This window comes from Prorops nasuta, unplaced genomic scaffold, assembly GCF_024137725.1.
Source record: "Prorops nasuta isolate Cenicafe-Biocafe unplaced genomic scaffold, Cenicafe_Pnas_1.2 PNAS00002, whole genome shotgun sequence".
NCBI lineage: Eukaryota > Metazoa > Arthropoda > Insecta > Hymenoptera > Bethylidae > Prorops > Prorops nasuta.
Genome location: NW_027116799.1, coordinates 6,286,606 through 6,303,308, shown reverse-complemented (window position 1 = coordinate 6,303,308; position 16,703 = coordinate 6,286,606). Strand labels below are relative to the sequence as shown.

Sequence of the window (16,703 nt, the reverse complement as noted above, 5' to 3'; positions counted from 1 at the left end):
AGTTCCGAAGAATTACAAACTTACTTGTCATTAATTAAAATTTCATAAAAACTTTAAAGAGTATAATTAACAGTTTTAATAACATTAGCAGTTTGCTTGTGCTACATACACTGGTTAACAGCTTAACTAGTTTAACTCTATTCCTGTATCATAAAGTGTTCATTTAAAATCCAAGACTGGTCTTTCTAATTTGCTAATATGAATAATTGACAAACAAGTTTGGAAAACATTCATTCAAGGAAACTGGATCTAAGGAAAGATTATACTAGGTCGCTGTTTTGTCGGATTAATGTAATTTATTAACAAGCTTAAGAAAAATCCAAAAGGTAGTGTATTTTCATTAAATTTTAATAACACCACGAAACTACGGATTAAAATTTCAGTCTAGGGGGGAGGGGGAGTAGATTTTTTAAGAGACAGCCTGCTGTCAAGATAAATAATAACACTGGTTTTACTTAATTTTTTAATTACAAGGGATGACCAATTGCAAGACTCTACACAGTGCCGCTTACACAAACTTTTCCCAGTAGTAGTAACACGCAGCGCTAAACTGTTCCGCGGTGATTCATTTTGTATTTCCCGCTCTGGCTGTTAAGCGAATCGAAATTAATTCTACCAGTTCGCGCTAATTTTAAATATCTTTTCTTTCGCTTCAAGCGTTATACCTTTCAAAGTTGAATGTGCAAACATAACTTCAAATTAAAAAAAAAATAGTAACTCGAATTAAACGTTTTCTTCAGCACAAAAAATAATTAAGAAATTACGTACAAAAATGTGATATCAATTTAATAAAAAAATATAAGAAACCTGTTTGCGCTTTAAGGGTACATGAACAATGAAATAATGAACGCGTAATTACGTATAAGCGTACCAAGAAGCGCATCATCATTGAATAGGCCGAACAACGAGTTCGACGAAGCGAAACGTACAAAACAGACTAATCTCGAGCACCTAAATAAACGGTGCTCGTTACTCTTTATTCACGAGACTTTAATTTTTTTAATATAAAAATGCAAATTATTAATTAATTATAGAAACAATCGTTAAAGCCGTATATATACCCGTGACCTGAACTCTGACCCGAAAGTATAAATTTCTTATAAAAATTACTACCATACATAGAGATCCTATTCTGCGCATCATCTCTCATAACCTTAATTAAATAAGCGTCGATTAAGCCTGACGAAAGTAATTAATAGCTAGTATATAGACGATATCCCCGCACCGGTTAGATTACGTTTCTTCGGTCGCTCGAGACTCGTCAGAAAGTTTCGCCGCAGTACGATTTGTACCGAAGTCCCGGAAGCCGTGGCCAGTGTATATATGCGCTCGCACTTATACTATATATATATACATAAGACACGTCCCCGCAAACGGGTTATCGGCTAGTCGCCGCAGTTCCGAGCTGTTATCACCGATCGAGCACCAAATTCACCGCGCACACGGTACGCTTATGTTGACTCTAACGCTATAATAAATATAATACTCACTCGATACACAACATAACGCATAACAAAGTGTAACCCCCATTGTCGAATCGACCGTTGGAGGTCACTCGATTCCACGCGATACGAAACGTTTCATATGTAAACACAAATGCGTAAATTTGTCCCAGCGAGCAGAATTGGAAGCTCTAAAACTCAACTATATATATATATATATATATACAAACAAGCGAGCTAAACTCCGGAGAAGAGTCCAGTGGATCCGGGGACGCTGGAGGCTAACATGCAGGAGTGTGTCTGGAGTTTGAAATGGGCCGAGTCGGGTGGAGCGGGTCGTGAAGTAACGAAAAAAGAGAGTTCGCTCGCGCGTCTCTGCGTCCCTCCGTCCGTCCGTCTGTCTGGCTCCGCTGGTTTGGTTGTTGGTCATCAGATCAGCCGGGGCGCCGCCGCCTGCCATCAGTGCACGCGCTCGTAGCGACGCATGAACACGCGTGTTCCGTTGCCGCCACCGTTCGGCAAGCAACTCCTTGCGATAGTCGCTGTGGAATTTCGATAGTCGGTGACAGTGACTCTTACCAACCAGGTAACATCGCACTTTCGTTAATTCAAGCGCTGTAGAAATGTGTGTGCGTGTGTACGTAAGCCAGGCTCCCGCGTGGTCCCGCCGCCGGTCCCGGCTCCTCCGGTCCCCGGAGCCACCGCGCATGCGCACTAATCAATTCTCTGCACGTGGCCGTGAGCACGTGTTCATTTTTCTTTCGCGTTTCATCATCGTGTCGTGCAGAGAGACAATAACTAAACGCATGTCTGTGTTCTTTCCGACTTTCCTTCTAATCTGCCCTTTTCAAAGAAGCTCCTCATTTTTCCAAGGAAATCCTCCTTGTCTCTTGGCACGGGCATCTAATCACGACGGATACTTGAAATTCCGCCTTTCAACAGCGGGACGAATCTGATAATTGTGGGATGATAAGAGTTAACATTTAATTTAATTTCCTGCCACTGGTGAAATTTATCTTGCTACGCGTGAATACGGGACAATACTTTATCGATGAGCTTCTCTCGAGAGATAGCTGAAAGGAGAAAATACCTGTGGACGTGCAAATATGTTTATCTCATAGTGTTTATAATAATGTCAAGAGCGTACCTATCTCTTATTTAGAGCTCGATCGAGGTAATTAAAAATACTTAGGATTAACATTCGGTTTGAGGTACACATACGTGTATACCATATATTTATTAGCATTTACGCGCGTACGTACTTTGCGATTACGTTGAGGATATTTAAAAGTCAATTGGGGCTTCGCGAGCGGCGCCGTCGACCATTCCTCTATTTTTTTCCATTTCTTCCCTGTACTCGTCACGGGATACAACGCGCGTCATTAGTATACCCGCTGGCGAGATGATAAAGTGGCGCAGCGATCTCGAAAAACAATTTTTTTCTGCAGCTATGGAAAATTTCTGCAATAATGGAGCATGTTTGCGTTCGTCAGTTTCACTCCAAAGTGTTGCAACGAGTCGTGCGTCCAGAACAAATTCAGCGTATCGCATAGCAGGTTTTCTAACGTATATCAGAATTGTAAAATGCAAAATGGCAAGTTTTCTAATGTACAGAATTAGAACCGTCAACAACATGTTTTTAGCATAATCACACTTTATGTTATTTTATTTACTGCAAAACAAGTTCCATTCTACATTAAGCTCGCTTCTCGCGGCTAATGGAAAATTTGCATAGCGCGTGTTACGCGATTATCGCGCGAAGATCTCGTGATAGAACCGTGCTCGGCTACACTTTCGACAATTTTGCCTGGCCGGAACGGTCAAAGGAGGCTCGCGAGAAAGGATATGAACGGGATGAAACACGATCGAACCGGTGCGGCGGTCGCATCGCGGTGATACTCGTCCAAGACTTTTTAGGTAAATAAAAATACAGGCTGCCGCCAGAAGAGATAGCGCGAGTACGAACTTTGGGCTTTTGTACAGTTAGCACGTGGTTAGTAGCCTTGGTCATCGATTGTTGCTGCCTCGCGACGCGTGTCTCTCAAGCTTCTAACTTTGACTGTATATACGCGTCATTCATGCCACAAAGTCACACAATGGGGTTCGTAGTAGCCTGTAAATTCGCTCGAATTTTCTTTGTGCACAGATCGCCCGACCGGGATCCTCAACGAGCGTGTACGCACGTTCCATAGGGACAAGAGTAATGAACAAGAGAAGAAAATACAAATTTCTCTATCGTGCTTAAAGAATTTTATTTTGTAAAATAATATTTTATTATTATGTATATAAAGTACAGTCCTTGGCAATCAATTTTTTTTTCAATTTCTTCAACTTCTTCATGCGATATTTGAAGAATTATCAGTTTTTTTTTCTATTACATTGAAAAATGTTTTTGACGTTTCATTCACGATAACGATTTATCGTTGTGAAATAGCAAGCTCCGTTGCAGAAACATTTGTATTCCGTCAGTCGTTTCTTGACCGAGGCCTACCTTAAAATGTATGCTATATATATATATATATATATATATATATATATATAGTATATAATGTATGTAACGGCTGGGTATATGCGGTCATTAGACTAACGAGTTCACTGGTTGACCCGTCTTACACGTATTATTATTAACTCGACCCAATGTCAAGAAATAACCAATATATATAGCTATAGCAATAATAAATGGTAGACTTTCGGCAGAAATTATGCGAATGACAAGACTGTAAAAAGTCAATTTATGCTGAATGGTGGATCGAATTACACGTTGCCGAAATTTTATAAAAGCGTTCTTAACTTTACTCCGCGTTACATAATTATTATAATCTTTAATAATACATACTTTTGTACGAAGCATTGCAAATTTTGCCTTGTATAAAAACTGCAGTTTCCCTGTCTTCTCTTTCGCGAAAAATGATACCCTTACCGTTTTTTACATTGTTTCATAATTCCTATGAACAATAAGAAATTTGCTAGATTTTTAATTTAGCGAGAAAAGTCGTTGAATGAAACTGAATTATCGTCTTTATTGCTTATAATTTTTTTAAGCAGCTTCGATCGGGCTGCTCCTTGCGTAATCCGAACTATTCGAAAAAAGCAGGTAATTAAGTCGTTTGACGAGTCCCATCATAATTTTATTAATCTACATCGTAGCAATAGCATCTCTCTCGATTGAAAGAGACGAAAGTAAGAATGTTAAAAATAGCTGCAATTTGAGAAGATATTCGGTTTCTCAATTATATCACTCTGCTTCCTTTTGCAATCGACGACTTATTCAAAGCGAATACGTCGAGTAGACGGAAGCCATAAAAAAAGAAGCGAGCTAGGCGAACAGTTGGCGTAATGAAAATCTGAACGCCATGCTTAAAAGTATCAGCACAACTTTATAATGTATACGAACGAACGTTATAGGCGTGTCACGACCATGAGGAGAGAATCATGTACGTTAAGACTGCTCATAAATATAGATTCATATATAGCAAATATATAAAGAATTGTTTATAGCTGCAAACGACTGTTTGTATCAATCGAGACAAGTTTTATCTACTAAATTTTTTGTGTAATGTAGCAATTAGTATGAACGTGAGTGCGCGTGGTGTGTACGATAAGATTTCATTAGAATGAATTATAATATTTTTTTCCTTGGAAGGGAAATACTTCCTTATAATTAGTGTACACCGTAGTAAATATCCACGTGCTTTAAATAAAAATTTAAAGCAAAACTCGACATCTTTATTAGACTATATATTAAATATAAATACCAATACGAACGATTTATACAGAAGGACGAATTCGAGTAGGGACAGAAGCGTGCTTAGAGCGATTTCTCATCAATTAAAAGAGAATGCCTATAAACGAAGCATATTGGTCCGTTGCAAATTGTATACTATCGATCAATTGAACGAATGCTTTAATTGAACAGGACAACGATTACTACGCGGTAGGACAGCAATTATCTTCGTTCGAAGAACGAATTGTCTCGATCAATGGACGTTTTGCTCTACAACTTATTGGTTAGCATGGTCCAATTAAACGAGCCCTGCTATACAGTATTATCATCGTCACCATCACAAACCACCGAGAAGAATCATTGGCAAGCGATACAAACTCTGCGACGGGTGCGATACTCTCTCGAGTTTGCTCACCTTGGTCCCAAATTATCCAACTTTTATTAGCCTCGCGTGGATTTTTTCGGCGAAACCTATTTAGGTTATGTTCAACTCGCGGCTGATTTTCGTCGTGACGCCACAATGTTGTCGGGTTTCGGGCGAAGCGTTCGTGCAACGGAGTTGCGTCTCGATTGTTATTGGACGACGATCGATCAGGATCGGCGGGGAGGGGGGATGATGAAACTTTGGCAGTCGTGACGTTATGGCGATACGTAAATAATCCGCGGAAGCGTAAAGTGTGACGCAGTGGGCTGAAATTTGGGTTACGTCGCGGAGTGGTGCCTCGTCGGCGAGTGGCAGTATGGCAAAGCGACGACGGTGCGAGTTGTTCTTGTAAATAGCGTAGTGCTGCGTTAATAGCTTTTTCTTTCCCTAAGAAGATAAGTCGTTTTCCTCTTCCACGCCTCCTATTCCATTTATAATAAGCAATACTCCTCCACCGCTATCTCCCAGTCGCTTTTGTTTGCCACCACCATTATTACCATCACTGGCACTGTGCCTTCGGCTGCTCCGGAGGCCTTTCCAATTTTTCGCCTTATTCTTTTTCCTTCATTTTATTTTCGTTTTGATCGATCGAGGACGCTCAGCCACTGTCGGTTTCGTTGTTAGCACCATTTATTTCCGCGTGAAGATTAGGCGCCGAGCAATGACCCTCGTGGGATTTTAATAGACCTTCAGTGAAGTGGTCATTCGGCGGGCCAAGCTGTGCTATTCTCACTTACATTCGGGTTACCGATCAATGCGTAAGTATTACACTTCGTGCTGCGTATTTCGACGCACGTTGGTAAACAATTGGTAGTAGAATTCGTATGTATATATTTATAGTGTGATAGTTACACGCGTCACACGCACACAAACGTGACTCTGGTGTATCTGGCTCGTATTTGCTTTTGACTACATATAATTATTTATAATATATTTTTTTATTAGGCTAATTTTGTTCTTTTTATACTTTTTTGCTATGGAAAATTCTTCCCTCTCGCGTCTTTTTTTTCCTTTTCATTAACTTTGAAACTTCAATAGAATTTTGCAGCCAGTCATCAATCTATCACTGATGCAACGATGAGTGTGAAAGTACAATTTATTTTATCCTTTTATTTACGATTATCGTTACGTCCACTGTGACTCGCTTATCTATTCATGCATAATCGCTATTTGCAATAAAAATTGTTAATTAACTTTTGTAAAATACATAGACTAATATTGTGTTCACGATTAAACGACTGATTTTTATTGGCGAAATTGTGAAAATGGCAAATAAACTGAACTTTCAACACGTGTTACACGTATAGGTACATATTTAGCAGGCGCAAGGAGTCCTGTCAAAGATAAAAAGAATATTTATGATTTCGCTGTGTGTTTTATAGAATATTTGTATCTCGAAGATACAGTAATGACACTGGTAATTATAAACTTTCTCTTTCTGTTATTTCTTGCTTTTTTCGTCTTCCTCTTTATCTAGAGATAAGAAAGCTTGGATACAGCTCGGATTCCTCCAAGCATTCATAATATTTCTTTGAATGAATCTTTAAAACTATGACTGTACGTGTTAGGTCGCGGATAATCAGCAACAAAGTTACTATGATTTATTACGAGTAAATTAGATCGATTAGATAACTCCTTCTCATCTATACATATATATATATATATAGTGTACCACAGTTATCAGTCAGTCCTCAATGCTCGAGGCGTTTATCGTACAAGGTATGTAATACAATTTACGACGTTATTTACGACCCCTCGAACGATTCTTCGGGACAAGTTCAATATTGCTTTAGGCTGATGGCATTTTTGGTAAATTTCGCGATATCTCGCTTTGTTCGGAGTTGAAACTTTGCAGCTGGCAGAGGGACAGGGGATAAAGATACTGTATAACACATATATTGCGTATCTTATCATTTTCGAGCAGAAGCAAACTGGTGTGACGCGATCTAAAAATAAATGACGAATCAGTTATCAATTGACAGAGTTTACAGAATTCCGCTTATATGTCATTATTCACGGCAGCTCGTGCGTGCTATTATATGTACTTAGCAGTTGGTGCTGACACAACTGACAGAAACAGTCGCGAGGGGACGGCCTAGAAGAGGAGAGCATTTGAAATTGCAGCAAAGTCCCGCGCAGATCTTGCAATGCTGCAATTGGCCTACTAGCAACGTAGGAGTATAAAAATATTAATTCCTTGCGTGGTTACTCATTCGTTAATTAACAACTTTCATCTGGTCACTCGTACTAAAAACTGCTGCTGCAGTAAGAAAATAAGATCAACTGGTGGTAACCTCCTGTCACTCACTCTCCAACCTGTTAACGTCTCAATTTTCATTGGTTGCTATACATGCTGAAGAGTTCTCCTTGTACAAATACTATTTCTCATTATTCGGTTGAAACATTGGTGGCTCGTTTAACACCTGTCGAAACGTTCATGATCCTACAATGATTCTTCTGTGTAGGAATTTTAATATATATATATATATATGTCTAGTATATACTTCCTGTGTGTATATAGTACACATACTTGAATTTCAGTGTTATTACAACGCTTTTTCTAATTCGTCGCATGCGTGAGAGTATTGAAAGTACACAAGTTAATTAATACGAGGCTTATATCGAGAGTCATTATTGCCTTAATTACCTTGGGCGCTTATAAGTTGATTGAAATGCCAACAGCGCGAACCTTCGATAAGAGCATCGATTGATTCGATATACATAGATATGTATTTTAAATTAAGATAAGATAAGATTGCGTCGGTACAAGTAGTATATATATACACATGCGTATAGATACGCGTAAGGAGTGCGCGAGCACGGTTCGAAATTCAGGAATCCGTGTGTCTAGGGATGCAAAGGTGACGAAGAAAAGAATGCGAGCGACAAATTCCAAACTACTGTCAATCCAAAAGTATCTCGTTGGAAAGGGCGTTGTCCAAGGTCAAGAGTATAAATCGGAATGTATAAACACGTGACTATATAGTACAGCGACCGTGCATTCGTTGCTAAATTTATTTTTTGCATTTCCTCATCGTCGCTCGACGCTCTCTCGCCTCTTGCACTTTGTTCAAATGCATTTGTGTTTTTCTTAATAATTTAGCACGCAGTTATATATAGTATATCGTTCACAGTATGAGTAACACGTATTTATATATACTGCAGTTGCTCATTCGGTCATTGAAAAAATTTCCTGTCAACCGGTTTCCAGGACCACGTTATCCGAGAGGTGAATGTAACGGATAAACGGAGGTCAGGGAGGATGCTTGCGAAAGGTCAAGGTTGGCCTAATCTTTGCCTGGAACGACGCGTGCTGCAGGGCCTTCATCCTCGAACCTCCGGTTTTTACTAAAAAATTTATTTAACGTCGCACGACTTATTCCTCAAAAATAATACACGAAATCAACGTGTTTGTACATGTTCTATAACGATGGCTCCATTGGTACCGTCGACCGAACAATAATATTATACTATCTTGCACGTAATATTAGAAAAAGTCACTAAACGAGACATAACAAATACATTTCATAACAATCTTAGCTTTGTACATCATCCTCGCGATAAAATTAATACTGTTCTTAAATAAACTATGCTAATTCCATTAGCCAATATTAAATCACGTATCGTGTACGAGAAAACAGATTAACGATCCGACGCAGTTGCACAATCTTGGAAAGAAATTGGAGAGTTTGTGAATTTGGTTATTTTTACGAAAACCTCGCGCGATGTAGAGCTGTAAAGTTTATAGGGAGTTTGGAGCGCGATCCGTGGAGAAAATGTTGTGGGAACGTGTTTTCGGGAGGCGAATGCGGAAAATACCGTTGCTTATTACATTGAAAACGAAACTCGTGACTGACTGGCTTCGTTCGACTGAAAGTAACTCTTGACGCAGGGGGGGGATTCGTTAACGCGGAAAACAAGATTGCTCAAAGCCAACTCTTGATCCACGTGTACTGATTATCAATCGAATTTAGCGTCTGCTGGTAGCTACACCTAAATCTATTTACTATATTTACGTAGATAAACTTTTTACGAGGTGGGCCCATCGATTGTTTTTTTCTACACTGATTTCATTAATTAACACCACTCGCTCGTGTGTATACAGATGGATGCTATTTTCGACGGACCATTCGTATGAAAATCATAAACCCACATTCACAGATACGTCCTCGAAAATCGTGCTGCTTTTGATAAGTAGCGATTTTTCGTCGCGCAACGTAGGTTGATTCAGCACTTGTGTCATCTATAATAATTATTTTCTATTATTCGCGATATATAGATGCTAATATTGTTCCGTCGAATCGTCGATATTTTGTAAGCAACTCAATGCAAGATTCATTATCACTCGTTTCTCGCAGATAAGTTTGTCGAGCGAGAGGAGCTCTTAAAAATATTTTCGTTTTCAATAAACAGACGCTGAGCGAGGATGCAGTGAAAATAAATGGGGCTGGGAAACGGTTCTAATATATATATATATATATATATATATAGTTGAGTCTATAGCCATCACGGTTTGACAAATTTTGTGATATATAGTGTACGGTTTGAGCCACAGTGTTAAAAGTGCTTCCTGCCTGTTATCGGGACACTGTCCAACATCAGCTTCGATCGAGCCTTGTTCAATTAGACCGAAAGTATAAGATATCGCGAACCACTTTGAACGAAACTCGGGACTGAGGATTCGGCTGGAGGTGGGACTGTTTCTTCGTGTGTTATTTAAATGTCGTGCAACGACTTTACTTGTTTCAGTCGTCCGGTCACCATGACGTCGGCGGAGTGCAAAGCCAGTGAACGGGATTCCAGGAATCAGCAGCCAAACGGTGTCTGCAACAAAAGCGAGGATCTGCCTCTTCAGGATATCAACGACAATAACAATGAGGTTCGTTCATGGAAATTCGGCATAAAAGTGCATCGCGAGTGAATTTAGAATGGACCGAGGGGCAAACTGAAGCAATAATAATCGAAAATACGTAACGAGGGAGCGTTATCGCTATATTTGCGACATAATTTATAGATAAACGCGTTGTCTCGTTGTGGGTCAGGGGCAGATCGCTCACTTTGCCAAGTTTTGCGCCCCTTTTTTTCCCTTTCGTCTTTTATCGCTTATCCCACAGTGCATATATATAGTATTGCAATCGCTGATCGTCCTAATCAAACGATTTCATTTTTCATTCGCTATTTAGTGAATCAACGGAAAAATCCGTAAATATCGCGTGATTCATCAGCTGTTTCAAGGTTTTTGCAATGTTTTTTCAAGCGACTAACGATGATCTTTGTATGGCGTTGGAGGAGAGGTGCTGTGGTACCTTTTGAAGGTCGTTAAGACCTGGTAATCCTGTTATATATAAAGTGTTGTTTTGGGATGATGAGAAAATACTATAGGGGCTCGTTAATTTTATTCGATGTTAATTAATGTGTATGTTGATAAATTAATTAACAAGATGACTTTTGCGTGATGTCGAAGCCTCCTGAAGATGTTTATGAATGGGTAATTGTGACAGTTTGCTTTATAAACAATATTACTTTAGGATAAGCCAAAAATATTATAGGACTCATCAATTTTACTCGATATTAATTAAAGAATGTATTATTAATTAATACATTAATAAAATAATTTCTGCAGGCCATCGAAGTGGAGATGGTCGTACCCCCCGACGGTGGCTGGGGTTGGGTAATCGTAGCAGCATCCTTCATGTGCAACCTTTTCGTCGATGGTATCATATTCAGCTTTGGAGTTTTCTTAAACAACATCGCCGAAGCTTTTCAAGTTTCCAAAGCGAGAGTCGCTCTGGTGAACTCGCTTCAAACAGGATTTTATTTAATGGCGGGTCAGTCATGCATGTTTCACCCTAATTTTTAATGGCAAATGGAAAAAACAAGACATTTTCCTCTTACAGGTCCTTTTGTATCGGCCCTGGCGAATCGATACGGATTTAGGCTGGTGGCAATTTCAGGAAGCGTCTTGAGCTGTGCAGCCTTTGCATTGTCTTACTTCAGCACCTCCATCGAGTACCTCTACATCTCCTACGGTGTTCTTGGTAAGCTTTTCTTCTATATATAAATATAGATAGATAGATATATATGCATTCACAAGCTGTTGAAATGAATTTTAAAACTTGAAAACCATGAATTCTCTTTCTTATCCAGGTGGCATTGGAGTGGGTTTAATTTACGTGCCAGCAGTTATAACGACAGGCTTTTACTTTGAAAGATGGCGAGCTTTGGCAACTGGTATTGCTGTATGTGGCTCAGGAATCGGAGCGTTCGTCCTGGCACCGATCACAGATCTGTTAATAAAAAACTTTGGATGGAGAGAAACGCTGCTTTTTCACGGAGGTTCGCATCGAGGTCATTGACCTCAGCACGTTAATAGCTCCATTCCCGAATAATCCCTAATTCTCTCTTCAGGTATGTTGCTGAACTGTGCAATTTTCGGCGCAATGTTCCGGCCATTAAAGCCCTCTCGCATCAAGGTAAAAGCTACCCAAGAGAATGCAGCTATTGAGGCTAAAGCATCCTTAATGTCGAAAGGAGTATCGACTGCATCGCTGCACTGCGTGCAACCCAGTAGGAGTGGTATCTTTGGCACGAACAACAATACCGAATACCCCACTGCGGCTGAGCTCTTGGGCAGCAGTCCCAATATAGTCAAGTATGAATCTGATCATCGTCTCTTTACGTACTTCCCCTGCTTTCGCGTCTATGATTAAAGATAGTAACGATTTACAGCGCCTCAAAGTCTTTGCATTCGTTGCACAAGGTGTACGTGGACCAAGCCACGTTGGAAAGAAAACTGAGCACCTCGGAGAAGAGATTATCGGTACCGATCTATCCGGAACTGGACATTGTCAGCAACGAAGAGATTAAATCGATCGAGGAGGAGAACAATTTGCTCAGTGGCGATTTGGAAAGGCTTAATGGAAAAGTACCAACGGTAAGTTCCTAATAGAACTCTGGTCTTCTTCTTCTTCTTCTTCGTTGCTTGGTTTTGATCCTGAGGAGTTATTGAGATTTATATAATGATTCAAATTATTGTTGAGTACAGATCCGTAGGCATACGATCAGTGGTCGAAGATTGCGAGCTGATTCAGATTGCAGTCAGAAATCCCTGAAAATCACGTACAAGAAGAGTCCTGTTAACAAGGATCATCAGAGGCCCTTCTACAGAGACGATATCTTCTATGGTGGCTCGTTGAACAGACTACCTCATTATAGATCGCAGGTACAAGGGAATTTTATAGATACAAGTATATAGCTGTGTGATATTAATTAACGTCATATTAAAAGGAGGTTTTTTTAATGCCGTTGATCCGTAGCAATCATCGGTAGGCTATCACATGTCGGTCACAAGATTACCAACGGCAACTGATGTAGCTGAAGAGGAAAGCGGAAGTTGCTACCTCTGCCCCGAAAGCGTGAGAAGAATTCTGACTACGATGCTCGATCTCAGCCTCCTCAAAAGTCCATCCTTCGTGATCCTGGCCATTTCCGGTGGACTTACCATGATGGGATTTTACACACCTTTTATGTATCTTCCAGGTATTTAGCGTGATTATTATACTAACTGCCGTATACATGTATCTTAGAGCGATTTAGATCTGGTAAAAGTGCAGAAAATAAGAAAAATAAAAGTTCTCCTCTTTTCTTTACAATAGATCGTTCAACAATGGCTGGAATCGACCCATCCACTGCAATGTTCCTGGTGTCTGTGATCGGTATTGGCAACACGATTGGTCGTGTTGTTTGTGGCTTAGCCAGCAGTATACCAGGAGTGGATGCACTTGTAGTCAACAATACTTTCATAAGTATTGGTGGATTGGCCACGATTCTCTCTGGAATCTCGCTCACCGAAGAATACCAATTCTTTTATGCAGCTAGTTTTGGCCTAAGCATTTGTAAGTGTAAACGATAAATTTCGTAAATCTCGCTGGGGATCTGGTATCTATTGCCAAATTGAAAGGCGATCTTTCTTCGGTCGCTGAGATTTCATCAAAACAGGTCGTGTTGAATTGGGTTATCGTTAGACCAAAACTTACAGAAACAAGATAGAGCACAATTACTTGTTATTGCTTGATAACCAAGTAGAAGTGGATAAGGAACGCTGACCATTATTTAAGATACAGTTATCGGAACGTCAAACGGGCAGAAGTGGAATTGGTCGAGAACAAAGAAGGAAAAGTTTCATTCGTATAGCATATATAGATATATCGCACGTGCTTAAACGTTTGTTCCGACAGCATCGAACAATGAAAAACAATGAGATAATATATATATAAGAGCACATGGTTATTCATTATTCTTCTCGTATCTATCATTTGTAATTGCCCTGGGTGCGTTGTGTATTATATTTATCGCCCTTGCATTATTTCTGCTACTTTCTATGCTTGAACTAACCATTATTCGTTTAACGACTCTTTTCAGCGGTATTTGCCTCGCTTAGGTCGATCATCGTAGTGGATCTCGTGGGGCTGGAGAATTTGACGAATGCTTTTGGATTACTGCTTCTGTTCCAAGGCATCGCAGCAGCTGTTGGAGCGCCTCTTGCGGGTATTGAATTATTTTCTAGTGATATATCGTATGGGTATTATGTGCCAAGAATGACCAAGTAAAATTTTTCTCAAGTACCATTACGTCCCAACTACATGACAATTAAATTTTTCAATATGATATATGTCTTTTACTTTTGGTCACTTTTGCCACTAAATACTTTGTATAGATGCTGTTATTATATTCACTAAATTGTACAAAGAGTGTTTATAGAGTCTCTCGATATAAAAATTTAGAAGGGAAAATTGAGGAATCTATTTTTTTAATTTCAGGAGCTTTTATGGACAGAACCGGAAGCTACGATGCATCCTTTTATCTTTCGGGTTCGTTGATTCTTATTTCGGCTGTGATCTGTTATCCTCTGAAGAGAATCAATCAGTGGGAGAAGAGACGTCAAGAAAGTAAAATGCAGACCACGATAAATTCCTGATCAAAATTGAATGCTCAAGGTCGTTTAGGAGAAGTTCTGTTCGTCATTAAATATCTCGCGTTTCTTAGTCATTGAAACGCGTAAGCGATTTTGTAGCGAATGGTCGACTGACGTCTAATTGGCTTTGGAATACGAGTCGGTTAGTTTCCACCGTGAGCTATATTTCTGTTTCTTTTGCTTTGAAAAGTCATCAGCATTTACGTTGGGCTTTCATCTGGCGAACAGGAGGATTAAAATCAATGGAGCATGTGAATACTGGGCAATTTTTAGACTAAGAATGAGAAAGAAGTTCAATTAAAGCCTGATGCGCCAACATTCGTCATCATTAAACGAGATCATTAAACATCGCGTGTTTTCCTAGTGCCTTCCCATTTGAACAAATAGCGGCGAGCTATTGTTTAAATCCCCCTAGATAACAATTGAATGTCATATGTAAATTAAATGGAAAAAATGTGTATGTATATTTGACACGGCGAGTGTTTTTCAAGCAGAGGTGTATTTTTAGCTAGCTGTAATTGAATCTTTTAAAAAGTCAACTGCCACAAGTACAGCGTGTATGTCTTAGATTTTCTTGACAGTATCTTATCTTTATCTTGTTACACTTTGCACAATATGTATAGACGTATTATTATAATGTCTATACGAAAATGAGTAAACACGTATCAAAGTCAAATGGCGTATGTACTCCTATGCGTACAATTTCAATGTAAAACAATATTTCTGCCAATGTCAATATATTGTTAATTCGTTCCTACTGTGCTTCTAGAAGCTAATATTTTTACATATATTTCGTATGGTATTTACAATTCGATGCTCGCTTTGTTACACAAAATCGCGAGCATTTGACTATTTTATTATTATATTATATATTATATATATATATATATATATATATATATCATGCTACAAATGTAAATAGATCCTGGATTTATTATTAAGTGCATTGAGATATTAGCTTTGATATTCCAATATACCGAATATCGAGATTACCTTACATATTAAGATTTTATATTATGGAGAACACTTGTTCATTTTAGTGTATAGATGTATTCTTATTATATAGGAAAGAATTATCATATTTTATAATATCAAATCAAACGAATTTATTCAATCAGTCTTGTCATTATTGTGCAAGATTAGAGAGAAATAAGTATACTGGAAGGGCTCGGATTTGAGCTTGGATTCTTTAAAAATTCTTGCAAGTCCCTGAGAATAGTTAGTAACTATAGGACTACAAAACTAAGTCTTCTCATTCCCACCACAAATTGTCGGCTAAATACACGTGTAGTAGACCAAAATACGCTATACACATACCACTTTTCGCGTGTATTTCAACGTTCTGGAATTAACTTTCGATTATGAGCTTCCCTATCTCTTCAAGTTTACAATAGATATTATTTTTTTTAACAAAATTAGAATTATCAAGTGTATACACATGTAAACAAAAATGTTTAGAATTATAATACCCTTTATATATATTACATATTCAAAGTACAACTAAAAATCAATGTCAATATATTTGTTACAGATTATATTATTTTCTATTATTTGTTTCTTAACTTCTTAATTATCATCGTTTATTATCCAATCATACAAAAATTGTCTGACCATAACGGTACGTATCCACTACTACTATATACTATAAAGCTGTATCCTTAAGGGGATCCATTGCGGGTCGAGAAAGTACTTCCAAATTATCTTCTAGAATTTTAAAAATTTGAATATATTCATAGGGACCAAATTGGTTCGTATTGATCTGCTTAATTAACGTAAAGGCTTATTTTCTGGACTAAAAAAAAAAATTTTAAATCGGATATTAATAATAATATTTTATTTCCCATCAATAATTTCGAAAAAGGGAGCCTTTACGACGCTGCGCCAAACTTCAACGAGTAATTTAAGACAAACAAGAAGCAAATATTTCCAAAAAATCTTCAACATTTATGGGAATATTTGCTTCTTGTTTGTCTTAAATTACTCGTTGAAGTTTGGCGCAGCGTCGTAAAGGCTCCCTTTTTCGAAATTATTGATGGGAAATAAAATATTATTATTAATATCCGATTTAAAAAATTTTTTTTTTAATCCAAAAAATAAGTCTTTACGTTAATTAAGCAGATCAATACGAGCCAATTTGGT

General features: G+C 38.5%; 2 protein-coding genes across 7 annotated transcripts in view; one reads left to right on the top strand and one right to left on the bottom strand.

Annotated features, from left to right (window-relative positions):
• LBR (lamin B receptor) overlaps positions 1-16,703 on the bottom strand; it is a 39,515-nt gene that overhangs the window by 22,525 nt on the left and 287 nt on the right. The window lies entirely within an intron of this gene.
• On the top strand, positions 378-16,114 carry LOC136782879 (monocarboxylate transporter 12). Of its 6 annotated transcripts, XM_066742628.1 has the most exons (13): positions 378-1,445; positions 10,127-10,281; positions 10,340-10,469; positions 11,214-11,418; positions 11,488-11,628; positions 11,738-11,926; positions 11,999-12,242; positions 12,320-12,524; positions 12,636-12,812; positions 12,907-13,129; positions 13,246-13,485; positions 14,012-14,137; positions 14,410-16,114. In XM_066742628.1, the coding sequence occupies exons 3-13, from the start codon at positions 10,353-10,355 to the stop codon at positions 14,565-14,567; spliced, it is 2,025 nt and encodes a 674-aa protein (XP_066598725.1). In that variant the 5' UTR covers positions 378-1,445; positions 10,127-10,281; positions 10,340-10,352; the 3' UTR covers positions 14,568-16,114. The 6 variants fall into 6 exon arrangements, with proteins under 6 accessions (XP_066598725.1, XP_066598733.1, XP_066598707.1 ...); XM_066742636.1 differs by lacking the exon at positions 10,127-10,281; XM_066742610.1 differs by lacking the exons at positions 378-1,445; positions 10,127-10,281 and adding an exon at positions 1,466-2,028.

Excerpts from the sequence above, each read along its gene's own strand:
- LOC136782879 (XM_066742636.1), top strand. The coding sequence starts at position 10,353 with ATGACGTCGGCGGAGTGCAAAGCCAGTGAACGGGATTCCAGGAATCAG. Across the intron at positions 12,525-12,635 it reads TTAATGGAAAAGTACCAACG|ATCCGTAGGCATACGATCAG; the intron begins GTAAGTTCCTAA and ends TGTTGAGTACAG. Across the intron at positions 13,130-13,245 it reads ACCTTTTATGTATCTTCCAG|ATCGTTCAACAATGGCTGGA; the intron begins GTATTTAGCGTG and ends TCTTTACAATAG.